At 46.2% G+C, this 18,772-nt stretch overlaps 1 protein-coding gene across 1 annotated transcript in view; it reads right to left on the bottom strand.

Annotated features, from left to right (window-relative positions):
- Positions 1 to 18,772, bottom strand: part of LOC143975935 (uncharacterized) — a 118,345-nt gene that overhangs the window by 74,476 nt on the left and 25,097 nt on the right. Inside the window, exon 3 of the mRNA XM_077478467.1 lies at positions 14,656 to 14,940. Coding sequence (XP_077334593.1) covers positions 14,656 to 14,940 — 285 coding nt within the window. The remainder of the gene's footprint in view (positions 1 to 14,655; positions 14,941 to 18,772) is intronic.

Raw genomic sequence — 18,772 nt, 5'->3', positions numbered from 1 at the left:
CCCACCAATGCAGCATCACTGTGCCCACCAATGTAGTTTCTCTGTGTCCATGAATACATACTCACTGCGCCTACCAATTTCAGCCTCTGTGCCAACCAATTTCAGCCTCTCTGTGCCCACCAATTGCAGCCTATGTTTACCCACCACCGCAGCCTCTTTGTGCCCACCAATTTAAGAATATCTGTGACAATCAATTGCAGCCTGTGTGCCCACAACTGCAGCCTCACTGTGCCCATCAATGCAGCCTCACCATGCTCATCAATGCAGGCTCACTGTGCCCACCAATGCAGCCTCTCTGTGCCCACCAATTGCAGCCTAAATATGCCAACCACTGCAGCCTATGTTTGCCCACCTTTTGCAGCCTGTGTGCCCACCACTGCAGCCTCACCATGCCCACAACTGCAGCCTCACTGTGCCTATCAATGCAGCCTCACTGTGCCCATCATTGCAGTCTCACTGTGCCCATCAATGCAGTCTCACATTGACCACCAATGCAGCCTCCCTGTACCCACCAATGCAGTCTCACTGTGCCCACCAATGCAGCCTTCCTGTACCAATCATTGCAGCCTCACTGTGCCCATCATTGTAGCTTCATGGTGCCCATCAATCCAGCCTCACTGTGCCTGCCAATGCAACCACTCTGTGCCCATCATTGCAGCCTCTCTGTGCCCACCAATTGCAGCCCAAGTTTGCCCACCACTGCAGGCTCTGTGTGCCCATAAATGCAGCCCCTGTGTGCCCATCAATGCAGTCTCACCGTGCCCTTCATTGCAGCCTCACTGTGCCCATTAATGCCGCCTCACTGTGCCCAACAATGCAGCCTCCCTTTACCCACCAATGCAGCCTCCCTGTGTCCATCAATGCAGCCTCCCTGTGTTCATCAATGCAGCCTCCCTGTGCCAATTGTAGCTTCATGGTGCCCATCAATCCAGACTCTCTGTGCCCATCATTGCAGCCTCTCTGTGCCCATCAATGCAGCATCACTGTGCCCACCAATGCAGCTTCACTGTGCCCACCAATGTCGTTTCTCTGTGCCCATGAATAAATACTCACTGTACCTACCAATTTCAGCCTCACTGTGCCCACCAATTTCAAAATGAAAAAAGTGTAGTACCCCACCCTCCACCTATACATATCAAACCCTGGTTCTGGTCTGGTACTGGTTTTAAAATATCATGAGAGGTCCCACAAAAAAATTCATCCCACACCCTTAATCTGAGCATTTAGCTTGGCTGGCTAGTAAAAAGGTGGGGGGGCATGAGGAAAGTGTCTTTCTAGTGGGAAACCCCTAAGACAAAGCACCTTGTCTCCATGTTGATAAAGACAAAGGCCTCTTCACTTCAACCCTTGCCTAGTGGTTGTGGGAGTCTGCAGGTAGGAGGTTTATCAGAATCTGGAAGCCCCATTTAAAATTTAGGGGGCCTCCAGATACTGCCCCCCCATGTGAATGAGCATGGGGTACATAGTACCCCTACTCATTTACAAAAAAAATGTAACCTAGAAATAGACACCCAGACATTTGACAAGTTCTTAATAGAAATGAAATAAAAAACCCCTCGGAAATGTCCCTTGTTGTAAATCAGTCACAATGCCCACCACCAAATGATATGTGATGACCTGGCTGAGCTGCCATCAGCTATATAAGGGAATAGGCAGCGATAATGGTGACATCATTGACCAAATACAGCCTACCTCACTGACAAGATTCCATTTTATGGCTTCAGTATTAATTTGAAATTGCTCATCTTCTGGAGTCCAGGGTGTAAAATTTCCCACATCATTATAAATCACAGTGGTATTATCCTGATATATCAAATTTGTTATTTTGTAGTGATTAACAAATTCTCCGTATTCATTAAAAAAAGGTGTTGGCTTATTTAAACCAAATGCATATTTAATTTCTTTTAAATAGTGATACAACTTCAACATGAAAATAGTAGGAGAAAAGTGTGTTAACTAAGAAATAGAAATTTGTCAAATACAAATGTACATTTAAAGTACAACTCACTCCTGATATACCCCCTCTGGTCACACCCTCCACTTGGGTTGAACCTTAATTCCGCAGAGAGGAGTGTCATGTAAAGACTTGGTGCTGAACTTATCTGCATTCTCCTTACAGTCAAGGGCAGGGATGCCTTGCCACGCTGGGATCACTGTAAATGAGCTAAATGATGCTTTCAGTCATTAAAGCCAGAAGAAAAATATAATTTCCAGTGACCAGGTCAGTCTTTGCACGACAGGAAGGATATCATCTGGAGCTTCTTTTTTTGAGGGATGGAAATTTGTGGTTTGCGTCCAATCTGATAACGGCCTTTAGGTCAGAGGATCCAGTCATTAATTGCTCATCTTGCAAGATGCACTTTCCTGACCAGTGAATCTAACCTTTACCCTAGGTTCACATCTATGCATCTGATGAGTCATTGGTTGTTAAGGACGAGACGGCCGGCTTCCCGGCCCGCTGCTTAACCACTTCAGCCCCGGACTATTTTACTGGTCAAAGACTAGACCACTTTTTGCGATTCGGCACTGCGTCGTTTTAACTGACAATTGCGCGGTCATGCGACGTGGCTCCCAAACAAAATTGTCGTCTTTTTTTTACCACAAATAGAGCTTTCTTTTGGTGGTATTTGATCACCACTGCAGTTTTTATTTTTTGCGCTATGAACAAAAATAGAGCGACAATTTTGAAAAAAACGCATTCATTTTTACTTTTTGTTAATAAAGATCACCCAAAAATATATATAAAAAAAAAAATTTCCCTTTAGTTTAGGCCAATACGTATTCTTTTACATATTTTTTGTAAAAAAAATCGCAATAAGCGATTATTGATTGGTTTGCGCAAAAGTTATAGCATTTACAAAATAGGGGATAGTTTTATGGCATTTTTATTAATATATATTTTTTTACTAGTAATGGCAGTGATCAGCGATTTTTATTGTGACTGCAACATTATCGCGGACACATCGGACATTTTTGACACATTTTTGGGACCATTGTCATTTATACAGCAATCACTGCTACCGTATTTATCGGCGTATAACACGCTCCGGCGTATAACACGCACCCCAAGTTTAGGAGGGAATTTTAAGGAAAAAAACTTTTAGGAGGGAAGTTTAAGGGGAAAAAAAAAAACTTACATTTATATGCCCATCAGTGTCATCTGCAGCCTTGTCCACCATTGCAGTCTTATGCAGCCTTGTCCACCATTGCAGCCTTATGCAGCCTTGTCCACCATTGCAGCCTTATGCAGCCTTGTCCACCATTGCAGCCTTATGCAGCCTTGTCCACCATTGCAGCCTTATGCAGCCTTGTCCACCATTGCAGCCTTATGCAGTCTTGTCCCCCATTGCAGTCTTGTCCCGCATTGCAGCCGTGTCTATTTTATTTTTTAAAAATGCCGCCGCCGAGATACAGAGCCGGATGTGTATCTCGGCGGCGTGCGGTAGTTCTCGGCGGGCCTCCGGCCACCTTCGGCTCTTCTTGGGCAGCTTTCGGCCGCCTTCGGCCGTTCTCGGAAGCTTTCGGCCGCCGAGAAGAGCTGAAGGCGGCCGAAAGCTTCCAAGAACGGCCGAAAGCTGCCAAGAAGAGCCGAAGGCGGCCGAAAGTCGCCTTGAAGAGCTGAAGGCGGCCGAAAGTCGCCTTGAAGAGCCGAAGGCGGCTGAAAGCCGCCCAGAGGCTCGGAATTTCGGGGGATCGGCGTATAACATGCACCCACGATTTTCCCCTGCTTTTAAGGGAAAAAAAGTGCGTGTTATACGCCGATAAATACGGTATATAAATGCAGTCATTCCTGTGTAAATGACACTGGCAGTGAAGGGGTTAACCAGTGGATGGCAGTGTAAAGGTTAAGGGGAAAAAGGTGCGTGATATACGCCGATAAATACGGTATATAAATGCAGTGATTCCTGTGTAAATGACACTGGCAGTGAAGGGGTTAACCAGTGGGTGGCAGTGTAAAGGTTAAGTGTTCCTATGGGTGTGTTACTAACTGTGGGGGGCTGGGCTTTCATTTAGTGAACACTGATCTCTGCTCCAATCACATGGAGCAGAGATCAGCGTCAGTAGTTGCTAGGCAGAACGGGGAAATGCTGTTTACAACAGCATTTCTCCGTTCAGCTGCCACGTGAGATGATCGCGGGTATGCCCGCGGCAATCGAGTCCACGGGGACCCGCGACCGGACTCACGGGGGTCCAACCGGCATGCAAGCGGCTCGCTCGCGATGGCAGGGCGGCATTACAGATTGGAAGTACCTGTACGCCAATATGCCTGCCCGTGCCATTCTGCAGATGTACATTGGCGTGTGCCGGTCAGGAACCGGTTAATAACCAGCTATTCTTCACACAGAATTGTACTTGGTCGATCATTTTTTCGACCAATCCGAATTCTAATCATACTAAAAATGTGCAATTCATTAAAAAAATATTAAATAGAACAAATTTTAACTTATTTCAATTAAATTCGTTACTATTTGTTACTATTTAATTTGGAGACTGAGATACATCCCAATCTCTGAATAACCCCAAATTTGTCTTCGGACCGAAACGAATCACGTGTCTAATTTCCACTGATCATCTAGGTCAGTGTTATGCCGTGTACACACGTAGCCGACTATCCGGCGGACTTAGTCCGGCGGACTTCCCGCCGGACTGTCCACCGGACTTTCCGAACGGGCTACTTGCCCACACACGGAACTTTTTCAGCGGACTAATACGGCGTACTAAGTCCGCCGGACTATCCGCCGTACTTTTGAAATGAACGGACTCGCCCACACACGCGGAGGAAAGTCCGCTCATTTTGAGCGCGTCTCCAGGTAGACGGGGCCAGCGAAGGAGGCGTCGCTGACCCCGTCACCTGGTATGGAGACCATCTACCTGGAGACGCGCTCAAAATGAGCAGACTTTTCTCCGGGCGGGAAAAGTCTGTTCATTTCAAAAGTACGGCAGACTGACGCGTACACACGACTGGATTGTCCACCGAAATGCGAGTCCTGCGGTAAGATTGGAGTGCAAAACTACTTTCTAAGTCCGCCGTACTTTTGGGTAAAAAAAAGTCCGCCGGAGGCTACACAAGGGCGGATTGTCCGGCGGACTTGAGTTTGCCGGACTTTTCCACCGGATTGTTTGATCGTGTGTACGCGGCATTACTCAACTCCAGTCCTCAAGGCGCACCAACAGGTCATTTTTTCAGGATTTTTATCAGATGAAACGGCTGTGGTAATTTCTAAGGCAGTGAAACTAATAAAATCACCTGTGCAAAATAATGGAAAGCCTGGAAACATGACCTGTTGGGGCTCCTTGGGGACTGGTGTTGAGAAACACTGATCTAGGTAATATCATTGAGCAACAAGTAACATTTTGGCTAGTGTAATGCCCTAGTTATATTGGCGGTCAGTGAAAATTGCTCTGGTGGGCCTCGTTTACATTTTTAGCTGCCAATGTCATTCCTGGGAAAAACTATTCTCAGAGGATTGCTTTTCATAGACACTTTACATGTGACGGAGAGGTGATGTGCTGCCTCCTCACTGCCTGTTTTAACCTCCCTGGTGGTATGATTATGTCAGATTTTTGCGTCTCAAAGCAGTACATTGTTTTGCATTGAAATTTGGCGTTTTATATTGTGGGCCTGTAATTCTTAGGAATAACTCACTTAAATCTGTCCAAACAAGAGTCTAGTAGACATCCCGGGTATGATAACGTTTGAAACACAAAATCATAAATTATATTATAATAAATAAATATAAATAATTATAACAAATAATAATATAATCATAATAAAATTATTCAATAATGTAATCAAATCAAAAACAGAGAAATTTGCTCAGTTGCAGAATTGTCGCTGTTGTTACTTTCAGTGACTGGTGACGAGTTTCCCCACAAATCACTGTCGTTCAATTCTGCAAGTGATTCTAATTTACTAGCTCTGTTTTCTAGCTGGTCTAAAACCGCTTCTGATGTAAAGGGACACTTTTTGGATGCCATGGAGTATATATATATATATATATATATATATATATATATATATATATAAAATATAAAACTGCATGCAGGGCACTAGACAAAGCATTAATGACAAAAGGGATGTGAAATGATTTGATCCAGTAATGTAATCTGTAAGATTAAAGTGTACTGTATGTATTATGCTCTTTTTCACTTTTTTGGAATTGGCACCAGGCTCCGCCCCATGCATTGTGACACTCGCAGGGAACGGATCCCAGCACAGTGATAGATTGAGCGGAGGACACAGCCCGCACACACAGCGGGGGGGACATTGCAGGATCCTGGGGACAAGGTAAGTAACTTTGGCTCAGGGTTACCTCTTTTAGTAATGAAAATTCACCCTGAGCCCCACTCGGGATTACTGCTAGGGAGGTTAAAGGAGAAGCATGGCCAAAGTTATTTTGGCCATATTTCTCATGTGGGTCACAGGACTGCACTTTGTTCTGCACTCTTGTGACTCAGATTCAGCAGACAGCGGGCTAAAGGCTCATGTCAGCTGACACCACAGAGCCCATCGAGGCTCTGGGCAGATCCCAACAATATGGTTAGGATCTGCCTAGATGCCTAATCAGCAGCTGATTCAGACTTTCATTGTGCCACTGACAGACTGAGCCAGCCACTCCCACCCCTTCCACAGCCCGACACTCCAGTGAGTACTGGAGGGAATAGCAGAGAACCGGTGACTGACGGTCATCACTCTTCTCACTGAAGACCGAGAACTGAACAATCAGCAGTCATGTGAGAGGTGGTGGAGGACAGCTGCAGATCGGACCACCACATCACCACATAGGTAAATATAAATGTTTTTTTTTTAAACCACAATTCTCTTTTAACCCTTAAAAGCCTTCAGCACTGCACTTTTGCATTACACATGGTTGCAGGGTGGTGTTGGTCAGAGGGTGGCAGTAAAATCCCTGTTTGTGTAGCTCCCTTATTACAAATGTAAATGAGCCCTCACATTGATTGGTGGTAGGGATGAGCCGAACACCCCCCGGTTTGGTTCGCACCAGAACTTTCGAACGGACCCCAAATTCGTACGAACTTTAGAACCCTATTGAAGTCTATGGGACTCGAACGTCCGAAATTAAAAGTGCTAATTTTAACGGCTAATATGCAAGATACTGTCCTAAAAAGGGTTTGGGCACCTGGCTCCTGCCCCAGGGGACATGGGTCAATGCCTAAAATGTTTTTAAAAATGGCCGTTTTGGCGGGAGCACTGATTTTAATGACGATTAAAGTGAAAAAAAAGTGAAATATTCCTTTAAATATGGTGCCTGGGGGGTGTCTGTAGTATGCCTGTGAAGTGCCACGTGTTTCCCGTGTTTAGAACAGTCCCTGCACAAAATGACATTAAACGGAAATAACATCATTTAAAACTGCTTGCGGTTTTAATGTTATATCTGGTTCCTGCAATATGGTTGAAAATCATTCAGAAAAATGGCATGGGTAGCCCTCCCTGCCCATTACCAGCCCCTTTGGGTCTTGTACGCATATTAAGGGGAACCCAGTACCCATATTAAAAGAAGGAAATGCGTGTGGCCCCCAGGCCCTATATACTCAGAACAGCAGTATACAGGCGGTGCAAACAAGACAGGGACTGTGTAGGTTTGTTGTGTTAATTTGAATCTGTTTGTAATTTTCAACTGGTACATTTTTAAAGTGTAGCTCCAGTCAAAAAAACTATTTTTAAGCTTTTTGGAAAACATAGAGAAGGGTTATCACCCCTGTATAATTTGTTTTGTCGTCCATCTTTTTTCATCTCACTTGCTGCTGTCTCCTTCCATTTGCAAGTAGGAGATGTTTGTAAGTTGGATGTTTGAAAGTAGGGGCCTGCCCTATATGCTCTGCAGAAATGGCGGAACAAGGTGTTGATTTTGCCACAACATTGTAAGCCCTCAAAGTGACTCTTGGTGGGCGCTGGAGCGCCCTGCTGTGAACGATTATATCAAGAATTGTAATTACATGCCATTGTTGAACAGTGGTAGAAAAATTGACCTTTGGTGGTTGTGGTGCTGGTGCCACAACACTATAAGTCCTCACAGTTACTCTGGGTGGGCACAGGAAGGGGCCCTCCTGTGAAATATTATATCAAGAATTGTAATTACATGTCCCTGTTAAACAGGGGCAGAAAAATTGGGCCTTAGGCACTGGTGCTGGTGCCACGACAGTGCAACCTCTCCCATATACTCTAGTTTTATTGCAGGAATTAGCCCTGCTGCAAAGCATTGCATCAAAAATTGTAATTAAACGCCCCTGTTAAACAGGGGCAGAAAAATTGGGCCTTAGGCACTGGTGCTGGTGCCACCACACTGCAACCTCTCCCATATACTCTAGTTTTATTGCAGGAATTAGCCCTGCTGCAAAGCATTGCATCAAAAATTGTACTTAAACGCCCCTGTTAAACAGGGGCAGAAAAATTGGGCCTTAGGCACTGGTGCTGGTGCCACTACACTGCAACCTCTCCCATATACTCTTGTTTTATTGCAGGAATTAGCCCTGCTGCAAAGCATTGCATCAAAAAATGTACTTAAACGCCCCTGTTAAAAAGGGGCAGAAAAATTAGGCCTTAGGCACTGGTGCTGGTGCCACGACACTGCAACCTCTCCCATATACTCTTGTTTTATTGCAGGAATTAGCCCTGCTGCAAAGCATTGCATCAAAAATTGTAATCAAACACCCCTGTTAAACAGGGGCAGAAAAATTGGGCCTTAGGCACTGGTGCTGGTGCCACCACACTGCAACCTCTCCCATATACTCTATTTTTATTGCAGGAATTAGCCCTGCTGTAAAGCATTGCATCAAAAATTGTAATTAAACGCCCCTGTTAAACAGGGGCAGAAAAATTGGGCTGATGGCATCACCCAGAACCAGAAATGTTCTTCCAACATATCAGCGGAGGAGGAAGAGGATAGACAATCAACATAACAGGACAGTCACTCAGCATCAGCATAGGCAGTCTTGAAGGGATGTGATATTTTAAAAAAAAAATTATTCGGTTACATCAGCTTCAGGTGCTTGGTAGCTGGTGGTGAGCCAAGACTGATTCATCTTGATGAAGGTCAGTCGATCAACTGATTCGGTGGACAGGCACACCCTGTGATCGGTAACAAAGCCACCAGCAGCACTGAAGGTGCGTTCCGAAAGAACGCTGGATGCAGGACAGGCCAGTAGCTCAATTGCATACTGTGCAAACTCTGGCCAGTGATCCATCCTCAAGACCCAGTAAGCCAGAGGATTTTCGGTGGTAAAGGTGTCCAAGTCTGACCTTGCCCCTAGGTATTCCTGCACCATGTAAATCAGACGCTGGCGATGGTTGCTGGAACCGATCATACCTTGGGGCTGCGGACTAAAAAATTGTCTGAAAGCTTCAGTCAGACGGCCACCTTCTCCACTGCTCCTTCTGACCGATGCCTCAGCAACACGTTGTCCGGGACCAGGAGTTTGTAACCTCCCAGTCTCTGGGAATGCATTGCACAGACCTTTCTGCAAGGCCTCCCGGAGATGTCTCATCCTCTGCTCCCTCTGCGATGGCAAGATAAGGTCGGCGACCTTACCCTTGTACCGTGGATCAAGGAGAGTGGCCAGCCAGTAATGGTCCCTCTCCTTGATCCGAAGAATACGAGGATCCTTCCGCAGGCTTTGCAGGATTAGGGAGGCCATGCAGCGTAGGTTAGCTGAGGCATTCGGTCCGGAGTCCTCTGGGTCACTAAGGACAACATGATCCGCAGCTACCTCCTCCCAGCCACGTACAAGTCCACGTGTTTCTTGGGACTGTAAATCATCCCTACAAGACTGCTGCTGCTGAGTACCAGCCTCCACCTCCATGCTGACACAATCATCCTCCTCCTCCTCTTCCTCCTCATCCTCGTCCTGTGTGATGGGTGGCACAGCAGGAACACTGTCTGGATAAAGGGGGCCTTGAGAGGCAAGGAAGTCCTCCTCTTCCTGCCTCTGTTCTGCCTCAAGTGCCCTGTCCATTATTCCACGCAGCGTATGCTCCAAGAGGTGGACAAGAGGTACAGTGTCACTGATGCATGCACTGTCACTGCTCACCATCATTGTGGCCTCCTCAAACCGTGACAGGACAGTGCATGCATCCCTGATCATGCCCCACTGGCGTGGTGAGAAAAAAACGAGCTCCCCTGACCCTGTCCTGGTGCCGTAGTCGCACAGGTACTCATTGATGGCCCTCTGCTGCGTGTGCAGCCGCTGCAGCATGGCCAACGTTGAGTTCCACCTGGTGGGCATGTCACATATAAGGCGGTTCTTGGGCAGGTTCAACTCCTTTTGGAGCTCAGCCAGCCGAGCACAGGCATTAAATGATCGGCAGAAATGCACACAGACTTTCCTGGCCTGCTTCAGGACATCCTGTAAGCCGGGGTACCTGCCCAAGAACCGCTGCACCACCAGGTTAAGGATGTGAGCTTCACAGGGCACATGGGTCAGTTGTCCCTGTCGGAGGGCGGAGAGGAGGTTGGTGCCATTGTCGCAAACCACCATTCCTGGCTTAAGCTGGCGTGGCGTCAACCACCTCTCGGCCTGCCCCTGCAGAGCTGACAAAACATCCGCCCCAGTGTGGCTCCTGTCTCCCAAACAAACCAGCACAAGCACGGCATGGCATCGTTTTGCCTGCGTACTTGCTTAGCCCCTGGAACGCCTACAGAGCACCGCTGGTTCTGAGGACAGAGCACTGGAAGAGGCCATGGAGGAAGAAGAAGAGGAGGGGGTGGAGGAGAGAGGTGTGTCACAACCAATAGTAGCATTTTGGAGGCGTGGTGGTGGAACAACCTCCAACACTACTGCACCTTGTCCTGCATCCTTCCCAGCTGCCAGAAGAGTGACCCAATGGGCCGTGAAAGACAGGTAACGTCCCTGTCCATGCCTGCTGGACCATGAGTCAGCGGTAATATGCACCTTACCGCTGACCGCCCTGTCCAGCGAGGCAAGGACATTGCCTTCCACATGCCGGTAGAGAGCCGGAATCGCCTTCCATGAGAAAAAGTGGCGTTTGGGGACCTGCCACTGAGGAACCGCACATTGTACAAACTCACGGAAGGGGGCCGAGTCTACCAACTGAAAAGGCAGCAGTTGAAGTGCTAGCAATTTAGCCAAGCTAGAATTCAACCGCTGGGCATGTGGATGGCTGGGAGTGAACTTCTTTTGCCACTCCAGCAGCTGGGGCAGGGACATTTGCCTGCTATAATCGGACGTGGGTGTACTGCTAGCAGAGTGCCCGGAAGCACTTGGCTGTGACACACCTAATTCTACACCTTCATTCCTCTCAGAGCAGGTTTCAGAGAGGACTGAAGGTCTAGTGGGGTTGGAGATGCCAGCTGATGAGGAGCAAGGAGAGGTCCGCTTTGTTCTTTGGTGTGGGTCTTTGAGGTACGCTTGCCAACGAGCTGCATGGCAGGTCAACATATGTCTGGTCAAGCATGTGGTGCCCAAGCGGCTGATGTTTTGGCCACGCGAGATACGCTTGAGACATATGTTGCAAATAGCAGCGGTGCGATCGGATGCACTCGTCTCAAAAAAGGCCCACACCAAAGAACTTTTAGAATAACGTGCAGAGGCAGCGCCCTGCACAGGCGGAGCTCTGCGGTGTGATTCAGTCGGTGTGCTGCCCCTAAGCTGGCCCCCGGAGGGCATCCTGCCTCGTTGGACATGTGCCTCCTCCTCATCCTCCTCCTCCTCCTCTCTCCTACCAGGCACCCACGTGGAGTCAGTGCCCTCATCATCCCCTCCCTCTTCATTGCTGTAGCAAACCTGGCAATATGCTGCAGCTTGTGGAACATGACTGCCAGATTGCTGTCCTTCTTGAGCATCCCCTCTCTCTGCATTCACGCTACTGCCTTCCTCTAGCTGAGTGTCATCATCAGAGCCTACAAAACACTGGGCATCCTCCTGGAGCATGTACCCAACACTGTGCTCAAAGAGTTCAGGAGACTCCTCAGGAGGACGTGGTGGATCTAGGGAAGGAGTCACTGATGATGACATTGAGACGAGGGAAGACGATGCGTTGGCAGCTGCTTTGCTAGTACCCTGAGACTGGGTGAGAGAGGATGAGGAGGATGAAGAGGGCTTGGTCATCCACTCTACCAAGTCGTTGGCATGTTGCGGTTCAACATGTCCAGCTGCCGAAAAGAAGGACAAGCGTGTCCCATGGCCACGTGCTGATGACAATGCACCGCGTCCACGACCAGCACTGTTGTCTCTAGACACAGAGCCTGCTTGCCCTCTTTTATCGGCTCGCGCCTGTCTGCCTCTCCTTGCTGGCCTTCCAGACATGGTAATGGCCTGAAGGGAGTTGGGTAAAACAGCAGTTGGGTAGTGTATATTGTGCTGGAGGCACACAACACCCACTAACTCCTGCAGATGCCTTTATTATAGAACACCAGAGATAAAGGGGTATACTGTACTGGAGGCACACAACACCCACTAAGCCCTGCAGATGGCTCTATTAGAGAACAGCAATAAAGGGTAGATACAGGTGTATATTGTGCTGGAGGCACACAACACCCACTAACTCCTGCAGATGCCTTTATTATAGAACACCAGAGATAAAGGGGTATATACAGATGTATACTGTGCTGTGCTGGAGGCACACACAACTTCCAATAACTCCTGCAGATGGCAGATGGCTCAAATAGAGAAGAGCTATGTAGGTGGATATAGTGGTGTGTACTGGGTACAGAGCACGCAGACAGCACGCACAAGCTCCTAACACTACTGACTGCAAGCTCTATTATAAATAGAATATAGCGGTGTATACTGCGGTCAGGGCACGCAGACAACAACCACTACAGAAGAGCAAGATCGAAAATCGGCCGATAACGATCGGTGTATACTGTGTTGAAGGTACACAGAACACCCACTAACTGCTTCAGACGCCAACACACTACACAAGGCCACCGCGCTGGTGGCCTTATATAGTGTGGGGCGTGTACTACACAGCCTGAGCTATGATTGGCCACAGGCATCCTGCCTGTGGCCAATCATGGCTCTCCTCGCTGCTGGCGCTGTGATTGGCCAAGCATGCAGGGTCACAGTGCATGCTTGGCCAATCATGAGCCAGCAATGCACTGCGATGACGCAGTGCATTGTGGGCCGTGAGCGCCACACGAATTTGGCGCGAACGGCCCATAATGTTCGGAATTCGCCGAACGGGCGAACAGCCGATGTTCGAGTTGAACGTATGTTCGACTCGAACACGAAGCTCATCCCTAATTGGTGGCATGTATTTTTCTCAGGTTAGAAAAATAAACTTTATAGTAACATGAGGGAGGGCATGGTTAGAAGGAAAGCTCACTTTTTTCTTTAGTGAGATTTATTGTGAAACACCCACAATGTTAGGGCTCATTCAGACTACTGGTTAGAGGGTGCTAAAACCATGCAGTTAAGCACTGTTTTACCGCCCCACCTGCTACCCCTTTGTATAGGCAGTGGCTGGGGGGTGGCTGTGGTCCCATTGCTTTTGCCAGGTGCTAGCGCCTACCAAACACAACCCAGTCAAGTAAATAGGTGTGACTCTGTAGCTGCTCTGTAGCTTCTTCCTCTCGCTCTGGAACTGCCTGAAGTCAAAATCTGGTGGCAGGGGAAGAATGAGAGGTTGCAGCATGGACGGATGATGATTGGCTATGACTTAGTAAATGATTCCATGGATTCCTCCCTATGCTGGCCGATGCACTAGAATTACATCGTCTTGCATCTGACGAATGTTCTGAAAGATAGGAGGAACTCTGCTGTGTGTACATAGGGGGGCTGACAGTGCTGATATTATCAGCAGCCGGGTCTCCCTGCAGTCATCATGACAAGCAGGAGACCCGGACTCTAAACTGTGAATCTCTTCCCAAGGCATCCAAGATGGCTGCCAATGGAGTGCTATGGGAGTGATAGGGGAAATTTTGGGGGTGCACCAACCTGACACCACCCCTGATTAAAGTGTCAATTGGTTGTGTTCGTCCATCAGGCCAAACTATATTTTTTTAGAGAAGGGTGGGGTGTTTGGATATTTAGTATTTTACTGAATAAATTTTTAGGCTACATTTAAAATGATCACTAATACCAGAAAAGTATATATTTTTTTAATTTTATGAAAGTCCTTGAAAAGTCTGTATACTGTACCTTATGTCTGTAATAATGAGGATGCTTATTATACAATTTTCCTTTATAGAACAGATTGATATCATGCAGTGCTTTGGCCATAACTTCTACCGCATAATAAATTCGTGGAGAGAGTCCTTGATGCACAATATTAAATAAATTTGGATACATTTTTTCTCGCAGAGACCCATAATAGGTAAGTGGACATAATATAGTATTGTTTCTATTTTCTTTGTTTTCAGACATACACTTTGCAATAGATAAAAAAAAGATGGAATCTGATGAATTATTTAAGGTATAAGTCTTGTCAATTCTATCAAAAAAAATTTCTTTATTTGGAATGAATAAAGGGTGTAAATCCAGAGACAAGCTACCATTAAATAAGTTGTATGGTTTATATCCTGCAGAGCTGAGAGATCTCAGAGGAGGAACAATAAATGTTTTATCATAAATGGCATTACTATAAAAGAAATAATTATATAATAAAAAGTTACTGATAAGAGATCCACATAATACAATTACTTTAGCACTGGAGTTTTTAATAACAGAAATTACATTATTTGTAATTTGTTCTACATTATTGTTATCATACGAACTAGACCAAAATGAAACTGAATAATCAACACAAATACCATTACTTTTCATGTACTTTATTAATATCTCCTTATCTTTGTCTCCGGCATCATCTTTTGATGCAAATATTCCAACCCACGTCCAGCTAAAATGTTTCAACAACTTAATAACAGCCATATAATGAACAAGGTCATTCTGAACTGTCCGGAATACATGAGGATAGAGAAGCCTATTTGTTAGAGAATAGTCCGTAGCTCCATAACTGATCTTCAAAACAGAAAAACAGTCATTATTTTCAATGTTTTGACCTCCTGAAGATTTACCCCCGTTCATGACCAGACCATTTTTTGCTATACAGCATTGTTTTACTTTAACTGCGTCGTCATACAATGCTGTCCATAAATGAAATGTATGTAATTTTTTTTCCCCACAAATAGATAAGATATAATAAAATATTTACAAAAATATGAGGGGTGTACTCACTTTTGTGAGATATTGTATGTGTTTCTGAAAATCTGCTATAGGGCGGCAGTGAACTGGTTAAAAAGTATATTTGGTAAAAAATAAAAAATAAAATAGGATTAATGCTGTGCTAAAAATGATGTTAATTAATTATATATGATGAATATGATATGAAGATAAAAAGCAGCTAGCACTGGAGTCTGGATAAAAAAACTCAAATCAGTAAAGTGCAAAAAAGTGCAGTGCTGATAATAAGAATACCAAACAAAATTAAATTAATTGTACCACCAAAATGACGTAGAATAAATAAATAATAGTGATATCAAATAAATAAATTAAATATATAAAAACTTATAAAAATATCAAAAAATGAATATACTTATTTAAATAATTATTCCACCAAAGTGATGTGAAATAAATAACAATAATAAATATATTGAAAAAAAATAAATGAATTGAAATCAATACCAAGGTAATGGTAAAAAATCACTTCTAAGCCCTTGTACACACGGTCGGACATTCTGCCAACCAAATCCGTTGGATTTTGTCCGACGGATTTTGTCCGACGCATTGTGTCCGAAACTGTTGCATACACACGGTCGGACCAAGTTGTCGGAAAATCCGATCGTTCAGAACGTGATGACGTTATTTCGTTCCGACGGGACTATGTTCACGCTAGTAGCCAATAGCTTTGGTGTAGGAATTTGATCTGAGCATGCATGGCACTTTGTCCGATCAAAATTCTCTACACATGATCGGAGTATGTCCGATCGGACCAGTTTGTCGGAAAATATTTCCAACAAGTTGGAAAATTGGGTCCGACGGATATTAAGACGGAAACAGTCCGATGCATACCACACACAGTCGGATTATCCGACAAAACGGTCCGATAGGACACATTCCGACAGAATCTCCGACCGTGTGTACAAGGGCTAAACAAAAGCTAAAGCAGACAACATCCAAAATTCATAACTATCCTAACTTGTTTTTAAAAAATAAACCTGTAGTGTCAAACAATACTACATAACCTATACAAATAACATGTACAAATAAATAAGAGCGTCCAATATGACGTGAGATAACATATTAGTGCACAAAGAAAGGAAATAGTCCACGTAAGGTTCTGAAAAACACAATCCAATCTCAGGTGGTGAAGACAGATTCCTTTATCCCAATCGGTGACTATATCCAAACAGGTGGCACACCATAAGTGAGTAATAATAACTTTTACCGACTCCAAATGACCACACTGCAATGTCACTCCAAGCAAAATTTCCAAGAGAAAATTCTCAGGTATCCCCAATACCTATACCGGCTTCTCAGGCAGCTCACAAAATGGATATGGCAATCCTGCCGTTTAAAAAGTAAAAACAACAAATGCCTCCATAGTATAATCGTTTAAATACTTATTTAATGAATAATAAAAAAATGCACTTACAAAGAGACATCAAATTAGCGCATAAAATCAAACACAGAAATCGCTGCATCTCCACACAGGCTTCCCACTGTTGTCCTGCCGCCCATCAATCTCCTATCAGCGTGATGACGTCAGTGGAATTTGCCTGTTGATAAATCTTCTATGAATTTTCATAATTTTGGGCAAATTCATAATGTTAGAAGGCTGGCCGCAGCCTGGATTTGTAGGAGGAGTCTGAGGGCTAAATATTCCTCCTCCTCCTCTTTCAGATCCTTGGCTGCTCATTTCTGGGTCAGCCGACACGTCATTTCCAGGTTTAGGGCAGTTTGCATCACTTCTGGTTTTGGCTAGGAGAGCAACAGCACGGTCGGCTGCAGGAATCGCCAGTTCCCACTCCCGGTGGTCGCGGTTCTGGTAGATGCAGGCGGGTGGCATGCCGCCCATACCACTCAGGTGCCCGCTCAGATGTCAGCCTGAGCTCAGTGGGGTGGGGGGGCCCGATCACAGGGGTATGTCAGCTCCAGGGGGGGGGGGGGGTGTTCTAGATGTTGCTTTGTGCATTTTTTACCTCCTCAATTGCTCACCCTCATGCTGAAAAGGCAGCGGATGGGGGTGTCGCATGTCGCAACATTAGCTCACCCTTGTCAGCAGGGATTGGAGGCCAGATGACGGTGCAGGGGTGTCGGGTGTGTGTTTTGCCCGGCTAGTCTCTGGGCACAGCACCATCACCAGGTGTGATCGTGGGAGGGATGGAGGTGATCAGCTAACACTAGCGCACCACACACACATTGCTTACTTCCAGCTTTGCAGTGTCATGTAAGCTGAGCGCTGATTGGCTGAAGGAGCGTCTTCCTCAGTGTGTCCTCTCTTCTCCCCTGTGTGTCTCTCAGTGACAACCCAGTGACTGATGAGTGCTGAGGGCTCGCTGTTATCACACACTGTCCCCACAAAAAAAAGTTCCACTGTTGATAGCTGTGTTAATAAAGCGGAGAAAAAAAATAGGTTCCATTTTGTCAGTATCAATACCTCTTGGGGTCACTGATCCTGCGATGGGTGATCTCTTCTCCGGGGTCCAGCGATGGGTGATCTCTCCCGAGGGTCCAGCGCAGCGCATCCTGTCTCCACCGGAGACGCCGCGGGAATCCTAGCAGCCTGACAGGTCTTAGCTGAGGAGGACAGGGCCACCCGTCACCTGACCCCGCCCCCTCTGACGCAAGGGGAAACCCAGGCTTCCCCAGTGATGTATGGGTGACCCCGCACACCTCTGATGTAACGTAAACCTGTGTAGAGTAAACTTAGTCAAAACATAGCCAGAACTCAGGAACCGGAACTGATAGTCAGACAAGCCAAAATGTCAGAGAGCCAGAGATGAGCGTAGTAGAACAGCAAGCAGGATTTGGTGCCAGAAGGAATGTCAGCCAAGCAAGTCTTTAACAGGAACACAAGGGAGCACCTCTAAAGATGTGACCAAGGCGAAGGCAGAGATCATCTGGGCTGAACGGCTTAAGTAGGCATGACTGACGAGCAGGATATCATCAACAGGTGAGTCACTGTGGAGAGATGGAATCTTGCAATTAGCAGACAGCTGGGCGGCCAGCTTTTAGAAGGAAGAGCTGAGCCCAGCCCTGACACTAATGTTCACGTGCCTTGCCAGGTGTGTTATGGATATCTGCAAATATGCCACTAATATTAGAGGGATCTACATGCCGGGGTCTGATCTCCGACATATACCGGCTACTTAATCCCTACTCTATACTGAATCAGGGTAAACATACCTACATGCTCCGCTGGGAAAAGTTATTGGGAGAAGAAATCCCTGAGATTACATGGCAGATGATCTGGTCCCAGGCGGCTAAAAGCTTCTTCTGTACGCTCTACAAAGAGAACACTTATAAAAGTCTTTACTTTTGGTACCTGACATCAGACGTACTCCATGTTATCTACCCCTCTAGCTCTGATCATCGGTGTTGGTGCTATCAGGGGGACAAAGCTACCCTCTACAATATTTACTGGAGTTGCCCCATGATAGTGACCTTCTGGACGGAGACACAGCGCTTGTTGTTCAGCCTCTTTGGGGTACAGGTCCCCATGACGCTAAAAATTTTCCTACTTCGTGTGTCACCATTACAAATTGCCAAACCATCCAAGAAGCTACTTAGACATGTCCTGACAGCTGCACGATGTCTGGTTGCCCTCAACTGGAAACCACGCTCCCCACCC

This window comes from Lithobates pipiens, unplaced genomic scaffold, assembly GCF_037356315.1.
Source record: "Lithobates pipiens isolate NorthernLeopardFrog02 unplaced genomic scaffold, aLitPip1_a1.2 Scaffold_13, whole genome shotgun sequence".
Taxonomy (NCBI): Eukaryota; Metazoa; Chordata; class Amphibia; order Anura; family Ranidae; genus Lithobates; species Lithobates pipiens.
This window is presented reverse-complemented; position numbering and strand designations above follow the sequence as displayed.